Source organism: Sipha flava, unplaced genomic scaffold (assembly GCF_003268045.1).
Source record: "Sipha flava isolate LNK unplaced genomic scaffold, YSA_version1 42_pilon_pilon, whole genome shotgun sequence".
In the NCBI taxonomy this organism is placed as follows: domain Eukaryota; kingdom Metazoa; phylum Arthropoda; class Insecta; order Hemiptera; family Aphididae; genus Sipha; species Sipha flava.
Genome location: NW_020273159.1, coordinates 2942245 through 2965500, shown reverse-complemented (window position 1 = coordinate 2965500; position 23256 = coordinate 2942245). Strand labels below are relative to the sequence as shown.

General features: G+C 24.2%; 1 protein-coding gene and 1 long non-coding RNA gene across 2 annotated transcripts; one reads left to right on the top strand and one right to left on the bottom strand.

Moving 5' to 3' along the window:
• Positions 1-4609: 4609 nt before the first annotated feature.
• Positions 4610-16686, top strand: LOC112689127 (lymphocyte-specific helicase-like). Its single transcript, XM_025562662.1, has 16 exons — positions 4610-5019; positions 5588-5661; positions 6118-6200; positions 6521-6648; positions 6756-6828; positions 8623-8724; positions 8834-9016; positions 9104-9324; positions 9404-9626; positions 10704-10865; positions 11671-11768; positions 12139-12346; positions 13060-13296; positions 15311-15470; positions 16336-16440; positions 16523-16686. Exons 2-16 carry the CDS (start codon positions 5598-5600, stop codon positions 16636-16638), a joined length of 2163 nt encoding a protein of 720 aa, XP_025418447.1. The 5' UTR covers positions 4610-5019; positions 5588-5597; the 3' UTR covers positions 16639-16686.
• A 3986-nt stretch (positions 16687-20672) lies between these two features.
• On the bottom strand, positions 20673-22949 carry LOC112689129. The gene is made up of 4 exons (XR_003149100.1): positions 22612-22949; positions 21631-21865; positions 21392-21530; positions 20673-21055 (listed from the first exon to the last, which is right to left on the bottom strand). It is a non-coding gene; the product is annotated as an uncharacterized LOC112689129 (long non-coding RNA).
• Between the last annotated feature and the right edge of the window lie 307 nt (positions 22950-23256).

Sequence of the window (23256 nt, the reverse complement as noted above, 5' to 3'; positions counted from 1 at the left end):
ACGTCGCTTCGGCCGTGGACCAGTTTCGCGGTGCGCGCGTCTAAATATTTATTCATATTTTATTCTATTTTCGTTTATTTATTTATTTTTTTCATTTCTACTCCGCTTCACTTGTAACGCGTAGTACCATGTATACGACGAACACGAATAAAATACGCACATTTGTGTGGGTTAGGTTTTCGTTTTCGATCGCGTTACTCTCCCGATAGTATTCAACGAAACGTCCACGTAATTATTATAATGCTCTATAGTAACGGTTCACAAATTATGATCCACAATTGTTTTTAGAGGACTCCGGTAGGAGAACATGAAAAAAACGTAACAAATTATTGAACGACGAGCGTATAAATTTTTACAAGACTCCGCCACTTAAATATAATTCTCCGATACGTATACAAACAATATTAAAATCCCGACAGAAAAATATAATTTTTTAATTTTTGATAGTAAGCAATCCCATTCCAGTTATTTCCCGGCCAGATATATAAATAGTTCCAATTGGCCTGAGAACTGATGAAATAATGCACACTTGTTAATAGATTAAAATTCAATATTAATTCAATTTTTATATTGACATTTATCAATATTGATATTTAATGACAAACATGATGTTGATTTGAACATAATAACAATATGCCAGAAAGATTGTCCAATCGATTTTGTTGAAACTTTAAAAATTATTTCATTAGTTAAAACATTATCAATTACAACGGCATTAATAAAAAGTTTTTGGAAATCCATAATATTTTAAATGAAGTTTAATACTTTGTAATTTTACGCCGACCATTACTGTTCGATTCGAAGTTCAATAGTTCAGATATTATTACAATATAAATATAAATTAAGTAATTACAATTTCAATTACATTTTTTCTGCTGCCTGGAACTTTGTTTTACTTTTTGAATAATATTTACGAGGATTAATAAAATTTCAAAAACTTCGACGCTGAACATACTTCGAATTTTCAAGATAGCTGAGTGGATAAAACTACAAATAATTACGCGTTGGCAGTTGGTTTGTCTAAAATATTCCTTCGAATTATTTGAAGTCTAGAGGGATAAATTTTAGTAATCCATTCATAACATTTTTTCAATAAAGCCAAAATACAATTTTCAAATTCCTACTCAACTAATATACAGTATGAAAAAAAAAAGGAAAAACAAATTTTATTGAAAATGAATTTTTATTTTAAAAATTTATTTAAAAAATCATTCAATCACAATGGAAAACAAAACTTGTCTCTCTGTCATATATATATAAACACGTATATGTATATATAAATATATACAAGATGTACTATATTAATTATAGGCGTGCTCAGTTTCAAGTCGGGGATAGTAAATATCCTACCCACCTATTTTTTCAAAACGGCCTATACCTACGTGCAAGTCTGGGCAAATTAATGATAATTTTTAACTGAGTAATGTTAAGTCGATGGAAAAAATTTAAAAATGTTGAAGTTAACTGTTAGCCAAATTTTTTTTTTTAACTTAAAAGTTATATGAACATTTTCAATTAATTTATTAACTTAAGCTAAGTTACTATTATTATTATTATTATTTTTTTAATAACTATATAAATAGCCAGTAATATAGTTTAAAATAATAAAAATTATAAATATTATTGAGCACAAGAAATAGCCAATAGCTTTTCTATATGTAGAATTAAATTATTAGGTACTGATGAATATAATTATGTATAAGTTACCAAAGAATATAAAATGCCGAAATAAATACAATATTTTGATTTATTAATACAGTTTGGTGTTATACATTTTTTTTAAAACTATTAAATTAAAATAACATGATACTTAAGAATGTATTAAATTTTAAACTCTGAATACTTTTTCAAGGAACTAAAAGTTTAAAAATATAAGATAATGGAGCCAATTTTATACTTCAGTAAAATATTTATTAAATTTTAGCAAAAAAATCATTTCAAAGTTTTTATCAGCCGTTGAATCTCTTCGCTTATTAAATAACTGACTTGAAGAATTCTAGTTAAATTGAACTGTATTTCTAATTTCCTATTCTAGTAAATGGTTATGTAATATGCATCATCAATAATAGATGTATTATATTTATTATTTAATTATTTATAAATAAACTTAAATTTTATTAAAAGTAACTCGTTATTTATTAAGTTTATATCAATTAAAAATAAGTTGACTTAAAAATTAAGCTAATAAAAATTAAAATAAAAAAAGTTAAGTTAAAAGTTAAAATTAACTCGTTTATGCCCAGGTTTGCCTACATAACTATTAAGTTAATTAGTTGACATTTTTAAATTTTAGCTCAAAAGAAAAAATTTAACTTTTGACCTATGTTGACATTGAATGTTAATAATATACTTAGTATACTGTAAAAGTCGGTAATCGCTGTGTTTTTTTTGTAACCTGTTAAAACATAGAAAATATCAACTTGATGATTCAATACACTTTTTGGATAACTAGACCATATTTAATATTTCTCTGCCTAGGAACAACAACATTTTTCCGCCTCCCTTCCCTGAAATGTAAATCGAAAATAAGTGTCTCCAGCTATTCATTAAAAAACCGCTTGCAATTTATTTTCCCCATTTCAGTACACTATTATATCATATCTGTAATTAATATCAAATCCAAAATAATAACCGAGTTATAATTACATACATTAAGTTATGGACAATTGTCTTTTATAAGACAGATGGTGGTATCCTTAAATAATTCAGTACCTTTCGGTCTGAATGTTTCATTCCCTTATAAATCAGCATTAAACCAATATCTCAATATCTCAATAAAATACCATGTCAAATAAAATACTCTTAAATAGATATGAATGTTATGCGATACTAAATAATATAACATTTATTTTTTATATAATTTTATTTATTCATAATTTCCATTGAGAATACGAAAAAAGCGATTGGGTTTTATTTAGAATCACCGTAAAAATATTTTCACCTCCTTATATATTTCGGGGGGCTATTACCTCTTTGAATCACTCCATAAATATGGCCCTGTCCAAAATGATTGCTTTATGATTATATATTATTCACTTTGAAATACCTATATTTCAAAAACTTGTTAGATCTCGTAAAAATATAGGATAGGTTAATGGGGCGAACCCAAAAAGGTAATTTTCACGAAAGCGGATATAACTATATAAGCTGTTTTGCAAGTAAAACTTTAAGATATCCGAAGATTTCTTTTTTCCTCATATGTACAAACGTGACTAGTAATTGAACTCAAGTACTTATTTGTCAGTACAAAATAAGTTGAAATAATTATGAAAGTAAAGTAAAGTAAATTAAGTAATATTTATGCAGGGATGGATATAGCAAAGGATGTTTTTTCCTTCTTCGTTTTACAAAAAAAAAAAAAATGAAAAAAGAACTCTAATAGTTACAGTAGTTGCTGGCGCCGTGCGTCAACGTCGCACAGTGATCTAAAATCCAATTTTAGGCGGAAAAAATTAACACCTCTTGATTTTTAGTTAAATTGATTAACATATCGAGGAAATGTATGGATCTGAAAAAACTAATAACAAATGAAGTACGCATTTGTTTTAGGCTGATCTACTAATTTTTCGTAAATGATGTTCACTATATTTTTTGTAATCCTTATTTCGGGCTTCATGCGATCTTTTGAAAGTTGTCATAAACAAATATTTTCATTGATAATTTAAAATTTTAATTTTTATTTTTGTATATTTTACCTATAGGGAATAACACAGATGTAATAACAATAACTCCATGTATTAAAATTTTAACTCAACTAATTTTATGTAATGCGAATCCCATTATTCAATTTTGTATCTAGCCTTCAAAAAAGTAAGTATTTTCTTGATTTTACAGAGTGAGAATTTAATGAACCTCTATATCTTAATAGTTGACATAAGTCATCAAAAGTATAAAAGTAAGAATATAAATGATAACAATTTAAATTTTTGTAAATGTCGATAAATAAATAACATAAATAATAAATAATATATAACATAATAAATAACAGACGCAAATGGACACAAACTAAACTTTGTAATCTTGTACAGTAAAATATATAAAATACTTCTTATATATTTTTTAACGATTATTTTTAGTTATTTTTTAACTATACACTTTGAGATATAAGTATTAATATTTTTATGCGATTTTTCTAAATGTTTTTTTATGTTTATCATCATAAAAATACATATTATTAATATTAAACACTTACTACGGTGTTCGTAGTCTATTTCTTATTTAAGAATAAATAAAATTAAACGAAAAAAATAAATAAATATATACTTTTAGAATAATCGACAAAACTCGAATGAGAATAAATACTTAAGTAACCGCTACGTGAAAACAATATCAACTTTATCAACGCCTGAGTCGTCTAACCAACACAATATTATTTTAGATACTATTTTTATTTTTCGTATGATATATATACTGAATTAATATAAAACAATATTTATTTCAATGAACTTTAAAAATGGGCTAAAATTGGATTTCAGACCATAGACATACAAAAATAAATATATCAATTTATATGTTTTATGGTTTAAACCGTAACCATTTTACTCACGGACCCGTATCTCAGTATCATTATCAATCAAGTTAAATCAGTGATAACGTATTTTGGATTCGATCTTTCGGTTTCCCTCCAATTTTCTGAGATAACCAAACTGATGTTCGTTTTATTTGTCCACTATTATAGTATAGTCACAGATTAAATGAAAATAATTTTCATATAATCTGTGGTATCGTTAATTTGAAATTTCGAATTATTTCTCCCAACCCGTATCCATATGGTTGGCAATTGACGTTAGACATCCGATGAATTTCGCGTTTTGTTCCCTTACAGAATCGCGTATCAGTGGCTAACAAATACGGCCCGTAGCGTGTTACTAATTGACAATCTTCTTAAAAACCTATAATTTTTCTACTCTCATCGAAGATTCAACTGGATTTGTGGCTGATATAGTTTGAAATTGCCACAAATTAGTCATTCGTTTGTGACTGCCTAAACTGAAAACCTGGAATATCGGAGTATAATAAGTAATGTATAATAAGTACCTGATCTCTCTACCTGTGTCAATCGTATTAGTTTATGTGTATGGTATTTTAGATTGGGCCACTAGGCAATTGGCGGCTGATTTACCAGTTTCTCGTTTTATTTATATTATTATATAATTGTCAGTTTTTAAAGTGTAGAAAATTATTATTTTAATACCATTACAACCAAAAAATATATTCATCTTATATATATATACTATATAGTCAGAATTTCTGACTATATAATTTATAATGAATGTATTATTCTTGTAACGACTTTTTACTAATAATACATATTTTTTTCAAAACCATAACACAACTTTTATAACATTAAATAATAACTTATCTAATAGCAATTTATTTTTACCCCTTATTGTTATTCATTATTATTTTGTTTATTATTATTTAAGTAAAGTTGTTTTTAATATTAGTTTGAGTAATGCATATTAACTATCGATGGGTTTTATAATTATTTTAAAACCATTATAATTGTTATCAAACATAAATATTATTTCTTTTAGCTTCAAACAGTTCTGTTTAAAATAGCCCATTGTTTCCTTTTTTATTTCAGAAATTGCAACATGAACCAAGAAAATATTTTGAGCAACATTTCTTATTCAAATAGTCAAAATGATATAAATAATGGTAAAAAATATCTATAGTTAATTAATTAAGTAAAGTATACATTATAAAATTAATAATTAAAAAAATATTATTTATTGTAAACTAGTATTTTATGATTTCTAAATCAGGAAAAATTATATCATAGAAATTTAATAATTCCAACAAAATTGTTTCAAATTTATTGTTATTAAAATTTTAATCACTCTGTATTCATAAATACATTTCAAATGTAGTTAATTACATTTTCCATTAATCTTATGTTGCACTAGTTTGAGCATAAGATAATGTGATAAAAACTATTTCAATTATGTCCATATTATCTATACAATTTTAAATTTAAAAATCATTCAAATTTACATAAATAATTTTTCTTAGCTTATAAATATTTTCATTTTAATTATTATAAATTTATGTAAATCAGTTCTTGTTAATTCATATTTTAAATCTAATAAATAATATATTTATTTACATTTTTAGAAGATTGTTTTTTCCCAAAAGAAATATTATTAGAAGAACAGCGTTTAAAAGAAGAACATACAGAAGAAGATGAAAAGACTGTGGTAAATTTTTAAATTTTTCAAAAAATAATACGGAATATTAAATCAAATATATTGCAATAATATTTTAGAACATTAAAATAAATTTGTTTTATGTTTTAATTGATATTTTGGTTACGTACAAAAGACTAAAAATACTAAATACTAGTTAAAAAACATTAGTCTTTCATCAATTGTTTTATGAAAAAAAATATAAGATAAATTTATTTGAGAAAGTCTTAATTTGATGTATTAAATAAATTACTCAACAGCTCAATTAAATTTTTTTTTGATGCTACTTAAAAAAATTTGACATTTAAACATTTTTGCTTATTATTAATTAGATAAATGATTTGAATGAAAAACAAAGGAAGGAAAGATTTCAAAATTTGCTTACACTTTTAGAAAATAGTACAAAATTAACCAATGTTTTTGAAACCAGATTAAAAAAATGTAAACTTCAAATTATCAAGTAAGTAATTAATGATTTATATATAATTATAGTTAGTAAATAACTAGGTGAAAATTAATTTACAATGTAAATCTGTATTTTAAAGCTAATTTTGCATTAATTTTTAGGAAAGAACAAGAAAAAGCTAATAAAATGAAAGGAAAAATACCAAGTAAAACAATGAATTCTCTTAAAATTGAAGTAAATATTTAATTTAGTTTTTATTAAATAATAGAATATTTCAAAATCATCAATTGATGTATAACCTTGTAATACTAATGATCATTAACATTTTATTTATAGTACCTAGAAATAAAAACTACTATTTATAGATTAATTTGTTAAGCTTCAATTTTTAAAAGTGACTCATATTTTATATTTTCAAAACTGATAAATTGTAAATTCTTTTGAGTTTTAAACTAGGTAAGGTATTGGTATTTAACAAACTTAATAGTTAAAACATTTCAAAAATATAATAAGAACTGCATATTTTTGCAGTTAATAAATTATTAAGGTTAAATTATCTTACCTAACTAAAGATCAAATTCTAACTGTTATTTTGCTATCTTAATAAAACTATTGGATAGTAAATTGTATCCTTTACCACCCCCCATAATGAATTTAAGAAAGAAAAAACTGTTGTCTATAGAATAATAAATATTTTGTACAATAGAGATTATATGTAGTATACTAAGATAACAACACAATATGGACCGGCATTTTTTTATCGCGGACCGACGGTTGAGAACCACCGGTATATAGTATATACCTACATCAACGGGAGAAGACTAAAGAAATTTTTTGAAATAGAGCTTAATTATGATTAGGGAACAGATTTAAATTTAGTAAAAAATTAAAAATATTTAAATATATATAAGTTTATTACTTCTTATATATTTATATATAATATTGAAATATTGAAATTGAAAATAAGATGTAATTCACTATGATTTATAAATAATACATAATACAAAAATAAAAATGTTTATTCTGAATCATCCGAATATTCTTCATGTGAGAAACAATTAAAAACGACATATAATTTGAGTTTTAAATTTTAAATTACGGCGATTCAATCTCAGAATTACTTTATGACGGTTAAATGACTTCTCCACGTCAACGGAAGTGACAAGTGCGTATTTCATATATGTTAATTCTTTTGGACTGTACTCTATTTAAAAAATTGTTTTTTGGATTTCTCCTAAAGATATTTCTCTATTGACTTTACAGCCTTAAAACCTGGGGTTTTTCCCAATATGTTTTGTAATTTAGAGTTAGTTAAAACTCCAGTTTCTCCAGGAATGCGTTCTAATGGCTTAATGGCATTATCTACTATTTCTAGGCTCTCAGTTAATGGCATTTTAGAAGTTTCTAATTTTGAAATAGTATCAACTAAAAATCCAAAATTAGCGGAAATAAGTGCTAAATTGTTTTGCAAGTTTTTTAAAATTTGTACCTACTTCTAGATAAGATATTGTACAGACTTGATCATATATTTTCGTTCATCGTAAAATACTAAAATAAAAACAGAAATTCTATAATAATATAGATTACGTATATATTAGTAAAATATTTAGTTATTATTTATTTATTTGTAAAATATTTAATTATACTAAAATATTTAAAAATATTTAAAATAAAATTAGCATCAGTTCATTCAAAACCAAATGAAACGTACACATGTGTCAATAACTCTCCGATATTAAAACTACATAAAAATATTTATTCAAATTAAAATCCATTCCCTAGTTATAATAAAATAATAAGTGATTTTTATAAAAATCCTATTAACTTTAAATAAAGTTGAATGGATCTTTGAATAATAACTAAACTATATTATGAAATACCAATACATTTGTTAAAAATATTCTTTCATTTTTTTAACCAGAAAATAGAAAATAGTTGTTTGGTTAAGTTTTATTTTGAAATTGCTTATTTATTATTTAAATTTATTTTAATTTAAAGATTTAATTTATATTGATTATTGATATCTAGAATGGTAACGAAGAAGATAATTACTTAAGTTTATTTCAACAACCAAAATTATTTAAAGGACATCTTAAGAACCATCAGATTGAAGGTCTTTTATGGATAAGAGTAAATAGTTTAAATTAAATTTATATTTAAATTATAAAATAATATTGATTGCATAACTTGTATTTTAATTAGGAATTAATTAAAATAATAGCATTAATTTATTTTTTAGACTTTGTTTGAAAATGGTTTAAACGGAATTTTAGCTGATGAAATGGGACTTGGAAAAACTATACAAACCATAGCTTTTTACTGTTTTCTTATAGAAATGGGAATTGGTGGACCATTTCTTGTAGTTGCACCTCTCTCTACTGTTCCCAACTGGTTGTTGGAATTTTCTAAATTTTCTCCTGAAGTAATTAATTAAATTTTGTGTTTTTAATAATTATTATTATTTATCTAATTATTAATTAAAATGTTCTTAATAATATTATTTTCTTAGATACCTACATTACTATATCATGGTCCAGAAAAAGAACGTTTTAAATTACGATCTAAATTTAAAGAAACTTCTAAAGTAAAAAATTTTAACTGTTATCCAGTTATTATAACTACTTACGAAGTTCTTCGTTTTGATATAAACTTTTTAAAAAGTATCAAATGGATGTATATAACAATTGATGAAGGACAAAAGTTGAAAAACATTAATGCTATAATTTCCAAGTATGTATAACTTATTATTTTAATTTTTGATTGTATTAATGTATGCAAAATGTAACAATCATTTTAAATATACTTTTAGCTGTATGCGCAAACTTGATTGTTCCAATAAACTCTTACTTACTGGAACACCCATTCAAAATGATATGTCTGAATTATGGTCATTATTAAATTTATTGATGCCAAAAATATTCAGTAAATTAGAAGATTTCAATTCTTGGTTTTTAGTTGAAGATTTTTTTGGCTCCAATGATGAAATTGCTAATTTGGCTAAAAAAGATGAAATTTTGAATATCATATTAAAGGTAAATTCATTTATTTTGAAGTATATTTTTAATTTATATACTGTGTAATATTTAATTTATAAATAAATATATATACAAATATATAATTATGATTTTAATCTAATTCCCCATAATCATAGCTATTGTTACATAAAATAATATAAATATATATAGTCATTAAGGTTAATATCTATTATTCATTTTTGTAATAATAACTAATAAGTACAGTAGAGTCTTTTATTCAGACTAGATGGGATCAGATTCTATCTGGATTGTTAAAAATTTGGATTAAATTGAATGACTTTTTTTTTCAACTTCCTATAATAACCAGAGAATAAAATAAATGTAAACGTTAAATGGTCTACACAAATATACAATCACCACTAAACAAAACAATAAATGTACTAATTAACTGAAATTAAAAACAATAATAATATCACAATATGTAATTGAAACAATAAAATCTTAATTAACTAAATACATGGATCCTTCCTGAATAATTCTAATTTTGTAGAGGTACTTACAATTATACTATAAATACATAAGAACCTAAGAATATGTATATATTAATTATGTATCAATAATATACATCTTATAGTAGATAATAAATTGTTATTTCAATGTCAATTGTTATTAACAATTGACATTGACATATATCATTTTTATATAATATGAATGTGTACGTATATATATACAAGTACTAAAGTACAAAATATAATTATATAATTGTCTAGACAAGGGATAACCGGATCAGCAAGACCCTTAGTGTAATAAGTATAATACCCAATAAGAATAAAATCTAATCTATATATATATATATATATATATATATATATATTTATTCTTAAAATTGAAAAACGATTTACATTTAGTATAATAACTATTAGTATTACATAAACTACTAGTATAATTAATTTTTTTTTTTTTTATATATTTTAAGTTTATAGAAAAACATTACGTGTAAAGTAATAAATACTATCAGAAACTAATTGTTTATTGTTTATTATTTATAAAATTATATAAAGTTAATATTTTAACAATAAATCCTGATATTATTTCAACATGGTTTCTATTTATATTCATATTTTATGTTTATAGATACTAAAGCCATTTATTTTAAGACGGGAAAAAATAGAAACAGATTTAAACTTGCCACCAAAGAAAGAAGTTCTTATTTATGCTCCCCTCACAGAAGTACAACAACATTTATATAAAGCAACATTAAATAAACAATTAGATATACTTCTGAAGAAGGAAGAGGTAATATGGTTTTTATTATATTGTATGTTATATTTTGATCGGTACAAATCTTTACTTTCATTCATTAATCATTACTATTTATGAAACAGTAAATAATTTTTATATATAACAATAATTATTATTAACTTTTACTCTTCAATTATTGTGATTTAAAAAAAAAATACTTATAGTTCTACTTTTTTTTTTTATTAAAATTATAAATTTACAGTTTTTAATATATGCATATATTCATAGGCGAAACTACGATTCAGGCCATGGTTAACCTAATACTAACGAAAAATATGTATATATTATATATTTTAATAATTATTTAGGCATTATAAATAATATATTTATACATGTATAAACGTATACATTAGTAAGTTTCATATAATACTATAATATAATATAGTATATAGTTACAATTAGTACAAATAAGGATTATAATAGAACATAATAAATCTATTCAAGTATTTGAATAAAGGGTTTTATTAGTTATTGTTTAATTTAGACATTTGACGTTTATTTTTATAATTATATTATAGGAAATAATAGTTAATTTAACGTAATAATACTTTTCATATTTTTCATTTGGCCTGACCTAATAAAAAGTGATCTATTTCAAAGTGTCTAGTTTCACCTATTCATATATATAATAATCAAATAGGATATAATTATGTTAAGAATATTTAGGTTATAATTAGTATTTAGCGAGAAGTTTCCTAGTGACAACCCTCAAATAGTTATACTAATACTTGTTAAACTAGTAACATATTTTTATAATCTATTAAAAATTGCAGAAAGATAAATTATTAATCGTTTTTAGGAATCCGACATAATACAAGGAAAGCCTAAACGAAGATGTGTTGAATGTATTGAAAAATATACAGATCTTTTTGCTATTAAATCAGTACAAAAGCCAGAGTATGTATTTCACTACTATAACACTAAAAATATTAAACAATATTCTAAATTTGAATATTATAAATGTTTAAAAAAAAAAACAAGAATTTTTTATTTAATAGTTGCTATACAAAAAAATTGATAAAATTATATTTAAAATGTATGTAATATTATGTATTTATAATTGAAATGATTGGACAATTTTATTTAGTTTTGACTTACATTTTTACAGTTAAAGAACAAATTTAAATTTTAAAAATATTTATTCATATTTATAAATTTTATAAATATAAAAATAATAATTTAGTTATTAAAATAGACTGTAGAATAAAATAATTAATAAAATGTTTACATTTCAAATAAATTACAAACATATTATATTTTATTCCAGGGTTGAAACTGAAAAAACTGCCATCACATTAGCTATGACTGAACCTATGATTCAATTAAAGAAAATTGCTAATCATCCATATCTTGTTCATATGCCCTTAATTCCAGGAACAAATAATATTCTTGTTGATGAAAATATTGTTAAAGTTAGTGGAAAATTTCAAGTTTTGGATGCTATGTTAACAAAATTAAAAACCCTTGGTCATAAGGTAAATTATAAATTTGTCAATATTACTATATAATTTAGATACTTGATAATGCTAGATTAATTATATAAATATTCAAAAGACTTATTAAATGTATGATTACACACAAAAGATTAATCTGAAATTAATTTATGTTTATTTGGGTGCTTCTTACCTTCCCGATTTTTGAATATCTATTGCACTACCTCTCCATTAGTTTCTAAATAAAATAATTAAAATTTTGACTTTAATATAAACTTTTTAACTCAATCCTAATCATTCACTGTAACAAGTAGAATTTTTACATTTAAAGTATGATTTTTATATAATATTGTAAATTAACTATACTAATTAAAAAATAAGGAAAGAGAATAATAACTTAAAATCACCTTTACTTATATATTTTTTTCGCCGAAAGTGCCATTAATCCCTGTGAATTTTTTTATTGGAAATAAGCACTTTAAAAAAAAAAATTAACATTATGATACAAAAATTGTGTGTATTTTAAATCTAAAAATTCTCCTCATTTCAGTAAATGATTAGAATCGAGTTGAAAAGTTCACATTGGAATCAACCTTTTTTATTTAAAACAAATGGAGGGATTGCACAATTGATATTCATACATCAGTCAAATATGAAACACCCCAATATTTATACTAAAATATTTTAAGATTATTAAAAGTTATTTTTGCTAATATAATGTATAATAATTCTGTAAATGTATATTTGTTTTTAAGGTGCTTCTATTTTCTACAATGGTTCAAATATTAGATGTAATTCATGAATTTTTGATCTTGCGTAACTATAAATTTACCAGATTAGATGGTACAATGAATATTCTACCTAGAGTGAATGCAATAAATACATTCAACAATGATCCAGATTATTTTTTAATGATAATTTCCACACGTGCTGGTGGGCTTGGCTTAAATTTAACTGCTGCAGATACTGTTATAATATTTGATAGTGATTGGGTACGTATAATTTTTTTTTAAATATTAAATACTATAGAATTTAATCTAAAGAATGTCCAATAGAAGTTTTATCAATCACTTTGTAAAATAATATTTTAAAGTGTTTTCATCAGTCATATTTAATTGATTAGAATAAATTATTGTAAACTTAATTGATAATTCTATAAATCTTAAAAATCCTATGTTATTAATTATTTTATATATTAATTTGGTGATGCTTGGTAAAAGTTACTTAGTCAAAATTTAGGAATTTTCAAAATTATAGAATTAAAATACAGTAGACTCCGCTTAGCTTATAAGGGACATCAGATAATTGAGAAAACCACTTAATCGGGACAAATTTTTAATTACCTAAACAAAATAATGATTATAATGTAAATATTCATCACTTATCTAGGATATAAAAATTGGGAGATTTTTATGAATTATATAATATCAACTAAGATTGATAATCCAACATAAATCTTTCCTTGATGTTATTTTTGTCACTATTATTGTGTTTTAAGAGTGATATTTTTTGTGATTTAGTGTGATTATTTATATTGTATTAAGTGTAATTTTATTTAGTGCATCAATTATTTGTCGTGTATGGTGCATGATATATGAGGTAACAATGTCTGGTAATTGTAATGATTTATCACTGGCGCAAAAAAATGATGTTCATAACAAAATCAAATTACAGCCGCCGGGCTCTAGTTCCCATCGTTTATCAGAAATTTTAGAAATACTAAAATCAACAACCGCGCAGATTAAAATTCAAGAACTATTTTTACGAGAACAAGCTTCTCAACAAGTTACAATATAAAAAAGAAAACAATGGTAAAGATTTAAATATATACAAAGCACAAAATCAATAGTTTTCATTGGCTACTAGCCAAGATATTCAAGTATCAAGCTCAGAATTAAAAGCTAAAAGAGAAGACCTTGCAAAAAAAAAAAACTTGGTAACGATAAATTCAAAGCTACTGGGGGTTGGATGTCTTGATGGAAAGTAAGACAAGATATCAAGTTTAAGAAAATATAAAAGAACACATGATGAAAAAACTAGCACAAATGCAGATGATGCTGATCAATGGTAACTACAAAACTTCCACAGCTAGGTACTTTTAAAATTTTCTTCTGAAGATATCTACATTGTAGATGAAACGGCATTGTACAACTACAGATAGTTCCACCCGATCAAAAAAAGCTATGGACAGAATAACTGTACTTTATTGTGTGAACGTAAATGGGACAGACAAAAAAAAACCTTGTTTTCAACAATTTGCTTTACTAAAAAAAAAATTACCAATTGGGTATTATGCAAACAAAAATACATGAATGACATCATGTATTTTCATTATTTGGTTACAACGCTGAGATATGGAGCTCAAGGAAAAATAATAAAATCAATTTGGTAATATATATATATATATATATTTTACATAAATAATGAAAAACCACAAACTACATTTTCAATATTTTTACTTGGTAATATTATTTTTAAAACTGAATAATCAATTTGGCTTTGACATCTAAGGTTATTAGCATTGTATATATTTTGTAAGTTTTCAAGTTAAAAATGAAAATATTAGAAATATTGATGCTGTATCAACAGCTTACACTTATCAAGATATAAAAATAACACGCGTTTTTTTTTTTTTTTTTTTTGGGTAGTAGGTTAAAATTCTCCGTTATATTAAAAGAAGACATTATATTTTTAACTTAAAATAATTAGCCGTTCCAAATGCACAAATAACAATCCAACCTTGTTGTTATTCAGAATATCTTTTGTTATGTAAAGTTTGCTAAGTGTAGAAATACAAGCCTGTATATGTATCTGTATATGTTACATGATATTTAGGCATATTGTTATAATTTTTTTAACAAAATATGAAAAAATTTAAATTTTTGGTAAAAATTCCTCTAGTTAATATATTATAATATAAACATACATTTAGTGTGATTACTAATTAAAAATATAAGAGTATCATAAAAGAAATGAATATCACATTTATATCAATATTTGTTTCAGAATCCACAATCTGATCTACAAGCCCAAGATAGGTGTCATAGAATGGGACAATATAAACCAGTTGTTGTGTACCGTTTTTGTACTAAAAACACAATTGATGAAAACATAATAGCACGTGCTGGTGCAAAGAGAAAATTGGAAAAAATAATTATTGGAAGTGGTAAAATATTACATCAAAAATTTATTATTTTATATTGTTTTATATTGTATATGTTCCAAGTTCCTATAATTAATATTAATAGAATAATAACCAAAAACTGATATTGTATAGTTGAAAATTGTTAAAATACATGATTCAATGTTATAAAAAATAATGTATCCAATTTTTAAATATTAAATTTAAAAGTTTTATAAATGTGGGAGATTTTTGTAGTCTGTTAAAATGTCATATTTATACACTCATCATTTTTTTTATTGATCTGTTAAAGAAAAGAATTTTGTACTATATTTTCTAGACTTTTTGTCTTACCAAAATAATTTTAATGACATATAAAAAAAATGTTCTTTTATTACAAAAAAAAATTTTGATTTTGTCAAAAACTGGTACAACTTAATTTTTTTAGCTTTTTTTAGCTTTAATTTTTTTACCTCAATAGAATCATCTAGACAAAATTTCCTTTCAGAAACTGTAAGATTGTAATGATCAGAATGTTCTGGTAGAAATTCTGAGTATACAGACAATAAAAATTATAAACTTATAAATTATATGTTGTAAAACTTACTGTTATTGAACTTACTATAGTAACTTACTATTTTTAACAGAGAAGCTTGGAGGGCTGCGGACAACCAATCGAAAGATTGAAGACAAAAAAAAAAAAAAATTGAATATTTAATAATTTTAATTAAAAATAATAAATACATATTTGTAGTAATTTTGATTCTAAATATAAGATATTCATGTAGTAGAATATTTTTGTAAAATTGTTTATTTTGTTTAATTTATTTTTATTGACACATAATCTACTTTTATGATTTGATAATAATTTAGTTAAATCATATTTTAATGAAGTTTTATAATATTTTAGGTACATTCAATAGAACTTCAAAATTAACTATATCAGGAATTGAAGAACTAATTCAATTATTAGAATCATCTGATTATAATAACAAAATACATTCAAATGGATTTAGTAAGTTTAATTTTTTGTTTAAACATTCCAACTAATTTTTCTTATAGCTGTTTACATTTTATTTTAATTGATTTTATTTCAGTTTTTACTGATGAAGAATTAGATGCTATTTTAGACAGATCTGATATGTTTGAATCGGCACCAAAAATAATTGCTGCTCAATCTTCTAACCATTTTAAAGTTTTAAATTCCTCCTAAAGGTCTAATTAATTATAAGTTATTTAATGTTTATAGTTTCACAGTATTTGTGCATATTTATAAGATAATTTTTTTTATTAATTTTGTATGCTTATGTTAAAATATATATTAAATACTATTCACATAAAATATAGTTTTATTTCAAATTGATTTAGCTTAAATTGTATGAAATTGATAAATATATCAATATCATAAATTAAATTTTCTAGGATATTAAATTTTATTGAGCAAATTTTATTTAAAAAATATTCTTTAAATTGTATATTACATATTTTACAGTTAGGTTCTTACATAATTAATTCCTATATGGGTCTTATTGCAATGTGTTTGTGTGGTTTTATACCGTAACAAATTTATTAGTGTGGCTAAATGTTGTACTACGAAATTTGATTTGAATGATTTATGATTAAAGAATCACGAAATATCAAAGATCGCAGGAATTTACACGCACGAAATAATGCATTACAAAAATATCTACATGTATTGTGTCTCCAAGAAATTGAAGCAGCCCAAAAAATGTACCATGACACACCCTAATAAAACTGTTCTCAAACTTTTTTGATTCACGTCTCCAAAACAAAAACCATCTAATCTCGCCTCCTATGAATAAATAAAACAACATTTTTATTATTTTAATAATAGCAAATTACTGTTGATCTAAAAATAAATATATGATAGTGTAATATACAATATAAATATTTGCCTTGTTCCTCTCCCAATTAGTGCTTGTACCTTCCTAAGAAGGTGCACTTCACGGTTAGAAAACCATTTCCATAGAATATATATACACAAATCTAAGACTGTGACTAAATAACCTCCTCAATGAAAATTTTATTAAAAAAATGGTGGAAAATTAACCTCACTAAATGTGGGATTGGTGATCTACTATTGGAAACTTAGTCTTTTAAGTCTGGATAATTAGAAATTTTTATAATTTTAAAAATTATCATAATTGCATTTAGTACCGACCTCAATATGGCATTACTCTATGAGACATTAGCTTGTAGTGTTAAAATAATGGAAGGCATTTTTTCAAATTGAACCCATTTTATTATGTACAAACAGCATAAGACATAATTACAAACGAAAAATAAAAAAATAAAAAGACAAAAATCAATCACTCAAAAAATTACAAATGAATACAACATCAATTACTACCAATCAACACAAGAAAAATGTCCGTGTGTAATAACACTAAGCCATGGTTAGTATTTTAGGGGGGGTTTGTCCCCCTGAAGCCGTATTTAAGAAATTGATTATATGTGAGATACACATCTCATATTTTTAAATGTGGATCATTTTATAACGAAATTAAATTACGCATGGCTGTGAATACTGAATTGGGCTTTTTGTCAGGTCTATATTTAGTAAAAAATCAAATAAAACAAGCATAACTTTCAAAACATAGAGAGAACAAAAAGAACTAAACAAAAGTCGATTCTAAGTGGATCCGGAATTAGATTGAAAAAATGTTACCAAACATTTTACTTGTACATTTGGAGCCTGAATTAAAGAAAACATTTGAGTTACCCCCTCCCTCCCTAGAAGTAAGTCTAAATACACCCCTGCACTATGTAATAATAACATGTCAGATATATATATATATATATATTTATGTATGTATGAAAACAGCAAACTGCATGAAATATATTGTGTAACAACCGACCCATTGTTTGAAAATATTCACTAATATCATACAACTTAATAAAAATAAAAATTTGTTTAAAATATATAAAATAAATTAAGCTCATAATTTTATATTCAATATTTATAATTTTTTTCTATTCTTGAAATCATGAACATTATTAGGAACTTGTTATGAGGGCATAACAAAAAATAAAAACTATAGTAGATGTAATGATATGTAGAAACACACTGTACAAATAATCAGTATTTAAAATTATATCATAGTAACACTTAAAATAATAATCATACTCTGTATTTGATAAAAACATAAAAAATTTGAAATTAAGTTATAATACCTATAATTTAAGCCCATTATTATTAGAAAATGTAGACGATTCAAAAACAAAATCATCTAATCATAAATAATTAATTACATTTCTATTCAATAGTTAATTTGTTTATAAGCTTATTCAACTCTGCGATCTTTTTTATCTATGAACCAGCAGATGACAGCGTACATATGACGGCGCGATGGAATGGAAATTATTCTCATGAACCCAGTTTCAATAGTGTCTATAATACGCGGCTTATTCTCTCCGGCCAACAAACCAAAACATTACATGTAATCAAGCCCAGATTAAGAGAGTGGGGCCATAGCCCCGAGCCCACAACGGATATCAAACAGTAGGCCCCTGGCAGATAGTAGGTTTTTTCGTTTTTTTAACTTTTTTTAGCTCGTATAAAAAACAAGTATAGAACGAGAAGATCTAGAGCAAATTTAAATAGTTTAATTATTTTGTGTTCAGAGAGTGATGTTTTGGAGGTAATTAATATCGACTATATAATTAAAGGGTTCGCTTCCCAAAAAGAAATAAAAAAATATTTATACAAATAAAATTTTTATTTTTGTATTAAAAAAACCAAGAAATAAATTTATAAATTAGAAGATAATTTTTTTTGTCACTGAAATATATATTTATGTGTGGGTCATCAATATTTTGATTATGGTTATGGGCCCCTAAAATCATTTGGCCCCGGGTTCCAAATTATCATAATCCGGGCTTGCATGTAATACCTGTATTGCGTGTCGTCATTACAACAGCACTGACGTAGGATATATATTTAGATATTCCAAATAATGACTAAATTTAAGTTAACTCGTTATTCATTGTGAATATTCTAAGTACAAAATATTTAATTATTTAGAAAAGTTACTGGCGTAAAGGTGCGTACTGCAATCGGACTATAACGCATCTGATTACAGATGTTTTCTGAAACCCTTTAAATGCTATATTAATACCCCTATTATAACGCTGTTCGTTTTTCTTTCGCAGTATTTGCACATCCATTACTGTGTGATGACTGGATTATTCACGATTTCTGCCTTTCGCACTTCTTTTCATATGTCTTACGATCAATACTGGTGATTTGGATTTGCGCATCATTCTAATCGTTGTACTACTGGTGCCTACATATATTTTATTTTTTTATATATTACATATGTATTGATTATAACAAGATTTGTTAATACTAGTTTATATGGGCCTCCCGTATAGTAATAATCGTAAGGCGAACATATATGTGTGTCCATAACACCTCCGCGCAAGATTTCTGTCAACAGATAGAAATCTTTTACAATATATAATTACAATTTTGACATGATTATTAAATTTTGATCAATTATAATTTTACATGTATTTAATGTTTTCAATAAATGCTTGTATAGTTTATAATTGTGTAATGTGATTAATAGGGCTAGGAAATTGATGCATTTTGCATTTTTTTTTCGAACTTTTTAGAAAATGTTATCCTGGCCATTAATGTGTTTTATTAGCATGTGATTCCAAATAACTAATTTTTATTTTGCATTTTTTGGTGTTTGTTACTTTTTAAGTCATTTTTTGACATTTTTAGAAAACCCTGTACCCCCAGGTACGGTCTTGAATATAGAATTCAGTAAAATTAATAATATAAAACACCTATAAATCTATGTTTTTATAATAAAATAAATAATGTATTCAATATTCTGTCTTTAATATAGTAAAAATTTGTTTCATTCCTTAACTTAACAATAAAGGAAACTATTTTTTTTTCTTTAGTAAATTATCAACTTTTTTTATAAATATTAAAAATGCATAAAACTAACCTATACAAACCCCTTTACTGATTTGCAGATTAATATAACATTAATTTCTTTGTGATAACTTTGTGCTATCAATATCAAGGGAACATTTAGTTTTTACCACTTTTAGTTGATGTCTTGATGGATAGAAAAAATGTTAATTGTACCAAGTACTACATAAGATATTTTCTGCTTTTATAAATATAATATAATGTTTATTGTATATTACTTATAGTAGGTACCTAAATCAGTTAAAATTAAACAATGTTAACTAAGTATAGCATGACTCCTCACGAAGCTCTATTTAATGCAATATTTATGCTACAATTTAATCAATAGTTATCTATTAAGAATTTTATTGAACTAAAAAATTCAAGAATATGGTTCAATTTGTCATAACCATCATTGGGATGGCCAGTTCTCCTCAAGAAAGCTAAAATGTTATGATCTCTATAGACCTACTGAACATTTTCTCTAATAATTAATTAATTAATTAATCAATAGGTTTTTTTCTTTCTGCTCTTGATCACATATCTCTGATGTATTGGATTAAATTAATTATTTAATTTATAAATTAAACGCCATACAAATTTTAAGAACATTACTTGTAAGTTTCTTTGTCATTTTCCAAATTCTACAAAAATTGATTTCCGATAATAACCGGTATCTCTGTAAATAATAAAAATAAACACATTACATAAGTATGTGATAAAAAATTGCAAATTATAGAAAAATGTTTCATAGAAACAAATAAACATATTAAGTAGAACATAGGTAATTAATACCAAAGATAGGCAAGTAAATTAAAATAATTAACACAAGATCAATAAAATAGAAGTCTACAGTTACCAAATCATAAATTTAACTTAATAAGTTGAAAGTAATTATGAAAAAAAAAAATAGTAACATAACTATTTAATTACCAACCTTTGATTAACAACTTATTTGAAATGTACAACATAAATACAATACAATACATTTACAAATATAAAATTATGTAATTACTTAAAAAGTGATCTATAATGACTTGAAAATCAGTAAATTGTCTGGCATACTGTACAATGACATTGTATTCATCTAATATACAAACATTTGAACATTGCGGATGGTTTCTTATGGCAGGCAAGTGGAGAAGAGCTAAGACCTGTTAAAAATTATTACACTAAAATATGTTACATTTAATGTACGTATACATTATGAGAATTAATATGTAAAATTCTGTTTTCCATAATATCCCTACTTACTGATGTACTGACACTTGGCAGGTATTTCCAATCATTGTTTTTCTTGTGGAAGTTCAATACATTCTCATAAAAATACCAGTATTTTAGGCATCGTATCAACAACAGAATTAATTATAACAATACTTGAATTATTAGAATCTAATTTTCTATCATTACCAGAGTTCATTGATTCTTCTACATTCATGATACAACTATTGGCTTGATTAAAAAAACAAACAAACATTGTACCAATTACCTATATAAAATGTATTAATTAATATTTAATTTAACTGTAAATTATACTGCTTAACTAAAAACTCTCAACTACTAATAGTTTTAAACATATGATGAGATATAACATAATTCATATGTATTCAACTCAATTATAGCCTATATAAAATACCAAAATATTACTAATTATTATTTGAAAAAAAAAAATGTCTATACATACTTAGGTAAATCAGTTTTGATTTTTATAATACTTGTACCCTGTTATGTTTAAAAATATTAATCATTTTAAACATCTAATAATTGATTAATTTTGTGATTTTTAATACATATTTTATTATTTGATTATAATCAGTAAATTAGACTAATTGAGAACAAGATATTTACAATTGTATCCACACGCTGGAATTAAATTTTTAAAACATAACAATATAAATAACATGTATTGACATACTTATACCATCACTTCAGTAATATCTGTAAGAGCATATAATAACATTATATACAAAAGTATGATAAATTATCAAACAAGTATATAATATGTACCCGTATATATAACAATGATTATCATATGTTAGCAATATATATTTTAGAATTAAAGTAGAAAGATACTATACACAAATTATATGAACAAATATGAATACATAAGAGCACATGGCCGAACATTTACATAATGTATAGTTCTTTACACACCATAGATGTACTGTACATACAAACTTATTATTATTATTAATACTATTAAAGTAAAAAATTAGAAGCACACGTTATACTCACATTTAACTCGGTTGAACATTCAACATCAAACAGACAAGTGCAATTATTATTGCACAATGCACAAACACAAAATTCCTACGGACATATTTTTGAGCTGTTAGCAGTTGGTACTTTTGTGTTTCTTATCATACTCCAGGAGAAGTAGTAGTTAACCGTTAAATAACGCCTTAAGAATACAAGTACTTAAAATAAAAAAACATAAATATAAATGATATATGCTCTCAAGTCTCAACTATTTTCTATACATTTGTCGATTATTTATTTATTAAAAGAGGTATTAGCAGTATTTATAATTTGTACGGTATTTACAAAACGAGTGGTATTTATCGATTCATACATACCAATATATCAATAAAAACCGGTATGTAAACACATACCGAGTACCTGTGAGCAAATATCACATATAGCCAACTCTACCAACCACTGTGTTAAAATCATTTGTTTCTCACACAAGCTCCCAACACTAGTCCTCGAGCCTTCATAAATATCCTGAATAAAATATATATATTTCTGGGATCACTTTTTTCATTAATGCCCAGATGAAAATAAGATATTAATATCTTAATTCGTGGTTAAAATTAATAAAGGTATACACCACATCATTATCTTAGAAGATCGAATAATCCTGCACTCCATATAGATTAC